General features: G+C 39.3%; 1 protein-coding gene across 5 annotated transcripts in view; it reads left to right on the top strand.

The window, feature by feature from the left end:
- LNX2 (ligand of numb-protein X 2) overlaps positions 1-12,887 on the top strand; it is a 93,817-nt gene that overhangs the window by 50,851 nt on the left and 30,079 nt on the right. For all 5 annotated transcript variants that reach the window (XM_073340617.1, XM_073340607.1, XM_073340627.1 and 2 more), the window contains one exon: positions 3,461-3,974. In XM_073340617.1, coding sequence (XP_073196718.1) covers positions 3,574-3,974 — 401 coding nt within the window. In that variant the 5' untranslated portion in view covers positions 3,461-3,573. The remainder of the gene's footprint in view (positions 1-3,460; positions 3,975-12,887) is intronic.

Below are 12,887 nucleotides of genomic sequence, written 5' to 3'. Positions count from 1 at the left end.
ACAGGTGTGGTTACCCTGAAACTATGACACCAGGAATTTCTAATTTTTAATCTTGGCTCTGCTGTAGTTTGGGGCAAGTGATTAAACCTCTCCCTGTTTCGTCATCTACACAATACAGGGGTGGTGCATACCTTTTGGGTGGTATGAAGGTTATTTTATATTTGTATGAAGGTTTGAAAATGTAAAATCATATGTAATTATGGAGAATAAATATAATAACAGCTACCTCGTGCTCAGCTAGCATGGTGATGGGTGCAGTACAAGAACCAGAACAGAAGAGGATTCAGAAATCTTTAAAGACTCTTATAACATATATTGTCCTTAGTCAACATATCCTGTGACCCAACATGTTGATGAATGAGGCGTTGTGATTTGTTCATGTAGTTATTATTTCATCTAGCTATCTCTTGGGCTGTGTTAGAGCAGCTATGCATCACCCTGCCAGAATAGATTTCCTCTATCTGGTTGCATTAGGATGCCCTATATTTAGGCACTGCTGGTTGAGTAAAGCCTCCATAGTAACTCCTACACCTTCCCTACCCAGAGCTGCTGGGGAAAGAGGGCATCTCTATGCCTCAGAAAGTAGAGTAGCACCTTAGGGCTGTTGGTAGCCAGCCCAATTTAGAGAAGCCCTGAGGCTGGGGGAACAGGCCAGCATAGAACAGCCCTGGAACAAGGGGGAACAGAGCTGGTTATTTTTTTACTATCAGTTTGGTTTCATAGCTTTCAATTGGATATCGTTTGATTGGTTTTATATACATGATATTTAATGAGCAAATGTCCATACCAAAATAAATTGTTATATCAGTTAGTTATATAGCAATGAAAGCTGGATCGTTTCAGTCTTGGAGAGAAGCTGATGCCATGCAGGGAGGCCACTGAGTACAGCAAAGGAGTAATGGTGGCAGTCATTGAGAGGGTACTCATTGGTCTTTCCTTTTGTTGAAAGAAAAGGTGCAGAGTAGCACATGTAACTGGAAAAACTCTGGGATGTGAAACTTTTAAGAGGAACTGAGAATGTAAAACAGTTAGTTTTAAAAATTTTTGTATTTTGGGATCAGGGAAAAATCTGTTGTACAGTTTTAAAAATGATAAATAATTATTAAGAACTAATCCTCCAATTTCTTAATGTGAAATTTTGAACCGGGCTAGTTTAAATTCTTCCAGGCATTCATTCAGAAATACATAGTCGTCTTTAAATTGTGAAATAATAGAGTCTGTTCTTTGTCATGCATGAAGGGGACAGTACACTAATGTGAGGGAGGGCACAGCTGTTGTTTGTACTATTAATGTTTTATAGTATTGTTCCAGAAAAAAAGGTGAAAATCATGGCATTTGAATCTAGTTCCCCCCCAGAAAAACCCGAAACAGACAACATTTCAAGCCACTTCAGGAATTTGAGATGATTGACTGAGAATTGTAGTTATATCAGTAAATCAGAACCAAAAGACCCATAAATAAGACCAATTTTAGACAAAAAAGAACTTGCTAAATATTTTTTGCACGGTTGGATATCCAGTCACAGGCAGTTGCCTAAGGGACAAGGCATTTTATTATAGCAACAAGGGTACCACCTGCGCTATTCTGCTGTCTCACAAAAATCCCAGGAGACTTATTTTCTGGTGAATTATATGTGTTGAAAGACAAAGTCAGAACACTTTTCCTTTTTTTTCCCCCCTACAGCTTTTTTTCCACTTGTTTGCAGTTTTCTTTAGCTAATACTATAATTCTAGGAGACATTTCAGCAGTTGTACATAGTCATGCTGGCTACAGGATACTGAATAATGGCTTTCACTAGCCATGGAGGGAATGGATCCTTTCAAGACTGGGAAACGGTCTGTCTGGGTCTGTCACACTACGTTTTCTAGAACATTTATTTTTTTACTGATTTTATGTGTAGAGAGCAGTCCTTAGGAAAGTCCCACACCTTCTATATTATTTTAATGACCAGTGTGGACGTAAAGTTAAGGGAATTAGATTCTGTATAGAGAGAGGCCCTAGACACAAGGTTCCTTGTCAAATTTTTTGTCAGATTTCTTGCGTAATATATTGAAGGCTGGTTTCCATGTCATCTAGTTCTGCATTCACTGTCACTAGTAACAAAAAACTGTTATCCTATTCCCTCATGAAATCCTTTGCCAAAGGTGCACATTATCTACTACAAGATAGGGCAATGAGGAGCATCAATTTCCACAGCAGTATAGAATCCTGGATTACAAATTGCTATTGAATCCTTTTTGCGTCAAAGAATATCATAATCCTTGCAAAATGTGCCCTAAGTCTTGTGTTCCGCTGTGTGAGGTTAGAATGTGCAGTCTAGCAAAAAGGAAAAAAAAGTTTTTGCAATGCAGGAAAATCTTGAAGGACTAACAGCTGTTTAGAGAAATAAAAAGCCTAAAATACATTAGATTTGTTTTATAAATAAAAATGTTTATAGTCACAAAGCTACTTGGAGGCAGAAGTAATTATTATTTATTTTTTTTGTAAAGGGAGAGAAAATTGGAATAAGAATTGGTGAGGAGCCCAATCAGTATTTGTATGAACTTTAGGTCTACTGTAGAACTGAAACTTCTGTGATAGGGTGACTAGGCTGTGTAGTTCCCTGGCCATGTATATCTCATTATTTATTAATAAAGTTAACATGCTTAAGGTTTGGAAAATAAATCTCATAATAAGCAAGGACTAAATATTGACTTTGACTGACATTTGAGTATCCTAGTTAGGTGTAAATTCTTTCTATGTGAGTGTGCTATGTTTAACTTCATTAGATGTAAAAGCAAACATATTGATTGTGTGGTGTCAATAGTTATGCACAATTTATGATCAGTTTACACCATACCTTTTTCCCGGCCTTTTACTACATTTTGAATCAAATGTATAATATTGGGTAGAATTAGTTACCCTCAATGTGCAGTAATCCACTAATTAAGAACGTATAGGCACAATGTGGCATGTGAACAGTATTTTGTTAATGGGATGCCACAGACTGAGCAGCTATTGAGGTTGCTGAAGAAATTCCTTTCTTCATGTTTTAGAGTATACATTTGATTAATTGGCCTCATAACCTCAGTTCACAGTGGAATATATTTGTGTTAGTTAGTAAAACTAATTGTTTTGTTTTAATCTAAAATAATATAATATAGTATCCTTGCTGTTAACCCACAATCCTCTTGGAGGCAAAAGCTACACAATAATTGGAATTGTATTACATTACAGCTGTTACGTAGCAATAAAATGTTTCTATTGTAATACAAAATTAGTGTTATGGGTTTGTTTCATTGTAACCCTTTTATGATGGATTTCTGGAAAGAAAAATAAAATTTATATCCATTAATCTAATTGGGGCATTTTTAATAAATATTTTGATAAACTGGAACAATTTAAACTGTTCTAAACAGTATTTTCATATTGCTCATTTGTAGCACAGCGTGAATAACTTTAATTTTCTTGTATGTTGCAGAAAAATGAACTTTCATTAACGAGCATAAGAATAAGTCACCTTACTGTAAAAAATCAAGACTACACAACAAGTCTAACTGATGAAGAAACAAAACCTGCACCATATGTTGTACAATGGGTACTACAAATGATGAGATGGTTTCAGTAGAGCAGACTTCCTCCTTGAACCCTCTGTGTTTTGAATGTGGCCAGCAACATTGGACAAGGGAGAATCATTTGTACAACTATCAGAATGAAGTGGATGATGACTTGGTCTGCCATATTTGCCTTCAGCCTTTGTTGCAGCCGTTAGACACCCCTTGTGGACACACATTCTGCTACAAGTGCCTAAGGAACTTTTTGCAGGAGAAGGATTTCTGTCCATTGGATCGAAAAAGGCTCCATTTTAAACTCTGCAAAAAATCCAGTATTCTCGTTCATAAACTGTTAGATAAATTGTTTGTTTTGTGTCCCTTTTCTTCAGTATGTCAGGAGGTAATGCAACGATGTGAGCTGGAAGCACATCTCAAAAACAGGTGAGCAATGGAGGGGATTGTCTAGTACAGCTTTTTGTATTGTTAGGATAGTTTTAGTAGCAGTCTAAATTGTGTGGATTTTATACAGTAAAATTTTGTCAAATATTCAGTATAGAAGATGTTTATTGAGAAATCTGTTCCTGGAACAGGTCAGTCACTCATTGCTTAACTGTGTTTGGTTTTGTTTAATTTAATTTTATTTTTTTTTTGTGGGGTAGCAGACGCACTTATAAGGTGTTTGATTTTTTTTTTTTTGCAAGTTTCATCCTGTGAGTTTTGGAGCACCGTCAGCTCCCAATGAATGGGAATAAGACACTTAGCACTTTGCAGGATTGGGTCCCATATGAGCAGACAGGGTGGATTGTGCTATATAACTTGGGAGGTGTAAATTCTGGAGTATCTTCCTTGTTTTTGCTCTGTGGTCTGTCTCCAGACCTGAAAGGAACTGAGCTGCAGTGCACTGTGCTATGATGTGGTTATAGGGCAGGGGTGCGCAAACTTTTTAGCCCGAGGGCCACCTTGGCATTACAAACTGTATGGAGGGCCGGTAGGGAAGGCTGTGCCTCCCCAAACAGCCTGACACCCGCCTCCTATTCGCCCTCTCCCACTTCCTGCCCCCCTCAGAACCGCCGACACATCCAACAGTCCTTGTCCCCTGACCGCCCCCTCCCGGGACCCCTGCCCCTAATCGCCCACTGGGACTCCACCATCTATCCAACCCCACTTGCTCCCTCTCCCTTGACTGCCCTGATCCCTATCCACACCCACGCCCCTGACTGCCCCATGGGACCTCACTCCCTATCCAACCCCCCCTGCTCCCTGTCCCCTGACTGCCCCGCCCCCAAACCTCCGCCCCATCCAACCTGCCTCCGGGACCCCCTGCCCCGTATCCAACCCCCCCCCCCCCACCCCACCCCCTTACCATGCTGCTCAGAGCTGCAGGAGCTCACAGCTCCGCCACCCACACTGCCCAGGAGGAGCAGCGGGACAGAGCGCTGATGGTATGGCGTGCTGAGGCTGCGGGGGAGGGGGACAGCGGAGGGGGGGCTAGGGGCTAGCCTCCCAGCCGGGAGCTCAAGGGCTGGGCAGGATGGTCCCGTGGGCCGTAGTTTGCCCACCTCTGTTATAGGGTGAGGAGTAGAAATGGCTGCTATAGAGCAACTGACAGGGATTATTTCTGAGGGCTTGGTGGCTCATAAAGGATGGCGGTGTAAACCTTAAAACTCCACCAGACTGCCTGAATATATACTGTACTTGCTACCCTGGTGAAGTGATGGCCTCTGAGATTTCTTTGTAAGATATTACTCAAAGGTTTAGGGCCTTCTGCTACACAAATTAAAATAAACCTGGTAATTTTATATTTCTTTTCCCTCTTACTCCCCAATATCTTGAAATATTGAAAGGAGAGCAAGATAAAGGGAAAAAGAAATACAAACAACCAAATTAGAGGTTTCAGAGTAGCAGCCATGTTAGTCTGTATTCACAAAAAGAAAAGGAGTACTTGTGGCACCTTAGAGACTAACCAATTTATTTGAGCATAAGCTTTCGTGAGCTACAGCTCACTTCATCGCATGCATTCAGTGGAAAATACAGTGACTCACTGTATTTTCCACTGAATGCATGCGATGAAGTGAGCTGTAGCTCACGAAAGCTTATGCTCAAATAAATTGGTTAGTCTCTAAGGTGCCACAAGTACTCCTTGTCTTTTAACCAAATTAGAGAAGATGAAGTTATGTAACTTGGCCCCCCCAATGTCTGCTATATGCACAATTGAGGAAAGTACTATCTAGTAGTACAGTTGTGTTGTGTTGTCTAGGCAGTATTTCACTCTTAAATGTAAACTGTCATTTTTTTGTAATAAGAATGTTAACATTCTTTGTTTCATTGAGCGGCATTTCATTGCTTTTGTTTTCTAAACAATATTTCAGGATATTTTCAGTAAATATTTAGAGGGTTTTATTATTACTCTTATTTCATGAACTGAAATGGGGCCAAGCTGAGTCAAATTTGCATCATCGACAAAAATGTGAGCATCCCATCACATTTGGTGTGAGGAACTGAAGTATGACAGTGATAGCGAGTTAGTGTGTTGAAAAGCATTGTGAATATGTAGCCCCTAATAAGTGTCACATTTTAAAGGATTTGGTGGTCTTAAAATTAAAATAGGAGAGGAATATGGTCAAGCATTAAATGAAAAGAGGGAGGTGATGGATAAAAGTGAAATATGGAATCCATAGAATCATAGAATATCAGGGTTGGAAGGGACCTCAGGAGGTCATCTGATGCCAGAAATTTTTTTCCACCCGTAGATGTTATTTCATTCAAGCCTCTTTACACGTGCATTGCGTTTTACATTTTAAACAATGTATTACATACACTATTGAAGGCGGAGGTTTCCATAAAGTTCTATCTCTGCCTTTCTCTGGAAAAAGGTCCAATCCCCTCCCCCAGTGAAATAACTATTTTTAATTTGCATTCAGCTTTCTGTCAGCAACTTTCACTGTTTTTCTTCATTCAGGACAGGATCACATCTAACCTACATGATGGTGAAAAAAAATCTGATTTGGCTAACCGTATAACCCTAATATATTAAATCATTTTTTTAAAAAAACAGAGATGCATCCCGAACATTACATTCAAATGATATTTCACTACTGTTGCCCCCTTCCTAGCCCTCTTCCATTATTTGCCATTTCTTTCTCAATTGAGTCAAATTTAGATTGTAAGCTCCTCATGGCAGGGACTTGTCACTTTGGTGTAAAATACAATGCATACACACTTCAGCACTTTATAAAATCATTGTGTGTCTAATGCACAAGTCATATAATGAGGTCTAATTTAAACTGAATCATTATTTATTCCCATCAATCAGTCTGTAACAACATTTCAGTTGCTGTGCACCATGTATATGGAATTCCCTTTCTGTTGACTTGTGCTACTGATAACCTTCATGCATTTTATATATGTGGTAAAGTTGTTTTTCAATATAACTTATTTGTAAACATTGGAATACCTTTATGTAAAGTACCTCTGCTGGCATAAAAGGTGCAATAAATGCATAGCTTGAATTAGATTTGATATGGATTGGTGAATCCAATAAAATACTACTACTGATTATTACATGTTAGATAAATGTACAATTCAGTACTGTTGTAATCTTTGTCTTAGATATTACAAACCAGCTTCAGCGAGCACTCGGATGAACATGCCTGCTTTTCTAAGAAATGAAATATGCTAGTCTCACTGTTAAAAACATTCAGACTCAGAACTAAAATTTCCAGTGAAATAATAATTGGCTTAATTTAAGCAGAAAGGCTGCAAGAAATTTTATAATATCCACCAGTCAACTCCAGAGTGTGTGGTAAATGCAGACCACTCTATCAGGGAAATTAGAAGCAGGAGGCACAAATTTGATGATTTCATGGGCAATAATCACCCCCAAGTTTTCAGTGCTTAATTAGAATCTCCTTGATTTATCAGTTTTTCAGGTTCATCAAATTTGCTTGGGAACCACAGACCCTTAGAGTCAGCCCTTGTAAGGGTCTCTTGTACTTTATTTCCTTAGCATGTGGTATTTTGAAAGCTTGTTAATGTTTAATAACTAACAATGGTGTTGGTATCTACTTTATCAAAGATCATTTACTTGACACAGGTCCAAGAAAACCTTAGTGAACTTCTGCAATATTTGATTTAAATTCAACTTACTGAGTCTTCAGATCTAATCAAATTCCATTTTAGAAAGGTACAGTTTTTGTCCAGCACAATGCAGTTTTGGTTCACATGAAGATTTAGGCCCCGTCTTAGTGGTTTTTTATTATTATTTTTATTTAAGCTGAGCCACAATTTGCCATCCAGTATTAAAAAGTATAGCCACTTCAGAAGGTACCACAACACTCCTCCATATCCCCCATTACTGAACATTTAGTGCTTCCTTTAAAAGGAATTTTTTGTGGAAAGTTAAATTTAAACCTTCTATAAAAGCCTCTTTTGAGTTGCTCAGTGGTTGGAAACCAGCATATTTAATGTGTAGATTCATACATGACTATAGCAAGATTTACAGAAAAAAGCATTACAATAAATGCAAAACCTACTATTCAAAAGTAAGGAAAAACCAAAGGATTGGAGTTCGAACGTTCCTTGCTTAACACCTATTCTCACCTAGGTTACAAGCTGTGTTCCCATCAACAAGATGCCCTGGTGAAAGCCTAGCTCGTTGCCACACTCAGTTGCTGGGAAGGAGGAAAGTGCTGGGATTCCTACCAGGATGCTGTCCCTGGCCCCTGTTTTGGGTGCTCATCTTTCATATCTGTCTTTAGATACTAAGTGTCTGATGCATATGAAGCTTTTCTAGCCTTCCAAAACTTCTCCAATTGCTGGAAGGGTGAAGGAGCTTTCTGTGGTTTTTCCCACTCTTCACCCTTCTGGCTACTGAGAGAAGGGGTCCTCATCACTGCTCTTACCCCTCCTCCAGCTTCTGAATTTGCACAAGAAAGGGTGGAGGGAAAAGAGATCTCCACAATGGAACCCCTCCTCATGGAGGTTTTTTAGGTCCTCCCCCACACTCCCAAAGCGAATAGATAGCACCAATGCATGGGTTTACTGCTGACCTGCTGCTCCTAGTCCTGGTAGGCCATGATACATTAGCTCTGACACATATGGCGCCCTGATCTAAGGAAAATCTATTTTACATCATTTTGGAGATTTTTAAAAACGCTAATACCACCTCTTCTATTATTCATAAGTAAGATGACCTGATTTTACAGATAGAATAACATGAAAAATAGTGCCAGTAAAATGCATTTTACATTCTGAAGTTCTGATCATGTAGCTTGTTGTGTGAAGATCGATCTCTGTGCCCTCACAGAGACCCACTGACTTCAGCAGGGCTCTGCCTGAGGACAGCGAGCTACCCATATACAACAAATTTCAAGATTGGGGCCCAAAAATAGCTTTTCTCCAAAATATTTGAAATAAACAAAATAGGTCAAGGTGTTTGGTATGGTCTGGAATTTGTATTGGCCACTTGTTTGGAATGGGTGGCTTCAATATTTGAATAATGCACACATACTGTGCATGATAAACCCCTTTATCTAGATAATAAGATTCCAGGAATGTCACTCTGAAGCCTAAAGTGTCTGTGCTAGTGAGAAATGATGGAAGTAGCTACAAGTATGGTTAAGAACTCTTTTTGTTCAGAATATCACCAGTAGAATCATCACTAGGGTTCATGGTCTATTGCCTTCCAATGTTTAAGTTTTCAGCCATTTGACTTTACTAATCACACTATGAAGTGTGCAGCTGCAGTATTATCATGACATGTATCTATGCCATGCCTAGAGTCCTAGACCATTGTAAGATCAGGTAACTCAACCAATCATTGCTTTCTACTCTATAGCTAATTTGCTTGCCACATTTGCATTGGTTGTATGAGGGAGACTGCACAGATGGGAGGTTATTTGGCCTTGGTGCTATACCCAACTGCCACCTGCACAAATCCACACAACTCTCCTAGCACAGAACACACAAATCAACATAATCACCCAAACAGAGCACGCAATAACCCCAAACATTACCCTTTAGCCTAAAGTGTCTGTTGAGTCAGTGTGAAGTGAGGGGGAAAGCTATAAACATAGCTGAGAATTCGTTTTATTTGGACTATCACTAGGTTCAATTGTCATTGTGATCTGTAATCTGTTACCATCCAATTTTTAAGTTCTCAGCCATTTTTGGTATTTTACACACACAACTTTATGAATTACACCTGTGCAATAGCACAGACTTTCAGCTATTTGTATAGTAATCAGAATCTATATACTGCTATAGGATAGATAGATATTCTAGGTCTATAGTCAAGGTCAAGGACTAGCTTGCACAAGAAAGGGTGGAGGGAAGAGAGATCTCTGCAACTCAACCCCTCCTCTGATCTGAAGGATTATTTGGGTCCTCCCACCCAATGTTGACTGGCATTTCATCATCCATTCTAGCTCATTCATGAGGCTCTTCTTACAAGCATTTGTTATCTGTAAATTGGATTAATTATGTTTTAATAGGTTAGTCACATAGAATACTGCATGAAAAGTACACTGGGATCACTGGACATACTTATCATGTTATCAAAATTTCCTCATTTTAACTTCAGTTTATAAAGTTCCTATTTAGGAAAATAATACCAAAAACTTATTTTTTGTGAAGACTTTAGTCATCTGCCAAATACATATGAGAAATACACCCTGTGGAAGAATTGACACCAGGTTGTAAAGCTGGTTGTAGTTTTGACAGAGACAGGACTCTTCAAAAATATTTCTAAAAAAAAGTCTTCTCTAACAGTATCAAAATAAAATTCTAGATTACCCAGCATCCATATCCCCTAAACTGTGATGTCTATAGATCTCATGAGCTAGATTGATAGTTAGAACAGATCAATATTTTAATGAGACTTATAGGGATCCTTCTACAGGCAGTAATCTTCGTGCTTCAGTAAGTGGAACTCGATTCCTTTGGTGTAGATACTGAACCCCAGTGTGGTGCTAGGGGGAACTGTGCTGCTGGAAATTTTTCAGTATTACCAACTCAAGCATTTAAAACTACGAGTCAGATCCTGAAATATCATATTGACTTAAAAATCATGAAATTTTAAATAATAAATTTGTTTTGTCTTCTGGTGTTTGAGCCTTTTGGGACTCACATTTTCAATCTTTGCTCTGCAGCCATGAGGGCTAGAAACGTATTCTTAAAAAAACAAAACTGAGATTCTCATGACTCCAAGAGCTGGGGCTTTAAGAAAAACACTTCAAATCATGAGTCTCATGATCAAATCATGAGTCTCATGATCAAATCATGAGCGTTGGCAACACTCCATCTTACGGATGAGACAGAAGACCCAGGTCCAGACCTGATCACCAATGTACATGAAAGGCATTATGTAAATGTAAGACCATTATATAAATGAAAGATCACCATAACATTGTATAGTCCCTTTGAGCTTACAGTTGTCGCCGCATATAAATAACATATAGGAAACTCACAAACAAAAAACACTAAGTAGATGGGGAACAGCTTAACTAGGGGCTCATTAAAGCAGTTATGAAGAGGAGGTAGTGGAATTCTGAGGGAAGGACCAAGTGGGGGGAAAAGGAAAAATGTGTATTTCCAACCCATCCATAGGTCAGGAAGCAAGAGGAGCTGGGAAAATAAAAGGCTTTATACTAATTAAAAGGAAACTTTGTAAATTAAGGACTGTGCATTTTTTATTTTCCTGCCTGAAATTATCTGTTGGTTGCTGTCTTTTTAACCATAATGAAGAAAGCCCTGGTTCTGGCTCCCTGTATACTAGCCTGGGGTAGAGAAATGCTCTGTTCAGAAAACTTATGAATGCACAGGTGAGAGCAGGATGTAGAGTTTTTTTCTTCCCTTACCACCCCCACTTTATTTGTTATTTTTGGCTACAGCCTTGGCCATGCTCATATAGAGCTGACTCAGAAGCAGGCTTTAAATTGTTAAGCAATACAAATTGATATGCTATCTATTCGAGGCATGGATTGGTGTGATGGGAGGGGAAGTGTGTGTGACATTGCACTCTATATAATTCTATAAAATATGCTAATGAGTGTGACTATAATGTAACTGGAATATGCTTCATGCAAAAGGTCTCTTGTAAGGTATCATTACAAAGATTATAATCTACTGAGTGTGGTCACCCTATTTGTATAAATGTATCATTCTTGTATCTGAAACTGGAAATATGAAATATAACTCTAAGGTCCTATTGTAGTTATGCAAAATGTGGGCCATTAATGGTGGTTTGGAATCTTAATGGCTCCCATTAACCAGGACAATTAACTGTAAATGGCTCTGTTTTACTTGTAAGTCTTCCTCTATACATGTGGCCTGGCAAGTGGGTAATGAAGTCTTACAGTAACATGTGATCATGTCACCTGAACTGAAATCCATCTTTAACCTGGTGCTTTTCCATTGAGAAGGAGGGGTGGGAACCCAGAGGGACAAAGGATTCCTGCCTTATGCAAAAGATATATAAGTGGGTGGAACAGAACAAAGGGGGTGGCAATCATGAGAAATCCCCTAGCTACCACCTGAGCTGGAAAACGGGCTGTACCAGGGGAAAGGATTATGCCCAGACTAGGAAGGCTTCCAGTCTGAAAGAAACTTATTGAAACATCTCTGAGGGTGAGATTTTATCTGTATTCAGTTTTATTACTGTACTAGACTTGGACTTGTGTGTTTTATTTTATTTTGCTTGATAATTCACTTTGTTCTGTCTGTTACTACTTGGAACCACTTAAATCCTACTTTCTGTATTTAATAAAATCACTTTTTATTTATTAATTAACCCAGAGAATGTATTTATACCTGGGGGGCAAACAGCTGTGCATATCTCTCTATCAGTGTTATAGAGGGCAAACAATTTATGAGTTTATCCTGTACAAGCTTTATGCCGGGAAGAATGGATTTATTTGGGGTTTGGACCCCACTGGGAGTTGGGCATCTGAGTGTTAAAGACAGAAACACTTCTTAAGCTGCTTTCAGTTAAGTCTGCAGCTTTGGGGCATACGGTTCAGACCCTGGGTCTGTGTTAGAGCAGACTGGCCTGTCTGGCTCAACAAGACAGGGTGCTGGAGTCCCAAGCTGGCAGGGAAAGCAGGGGCAGAAGTGGTCTTGGCACATGAGTTGACAGCCCCAAGGGGGTTTCTGTGATCCAACCCATCACAGTGCAGAGGGAAGTTGAATAGGGGGCATACAAGGGGGCAGGGCTTGGACTCAGAGTAAGGGATTGGGTATCATGGAACTGTGATACCTGTTCTTGGAAATGAGGAAGGGGGCATTCTATGGACAGCAAACGAAAGGATGCCTGGAAGGGGAGCAAGAGACTGGTAGGACGTAGACTGGAAGGCATGC

This window comes from Lepidochelys kempii, chromosome 1 (assembly GCF_965140265.1).
Source record: "Lepidochelys kempii isolate rLepKem1 chromosome 1, rLepKem1.hap2, whole genome shotgun sequence".
Taxonomy (NCBI): Eukaryota; Metazoa; Chordata; order Testudines; family Cheloniidae; genus Lepidochelys; species Lepidochelys kempii.
This window is presented reverse-complemented; position numbering and strand designations above follow the sequence as displayed.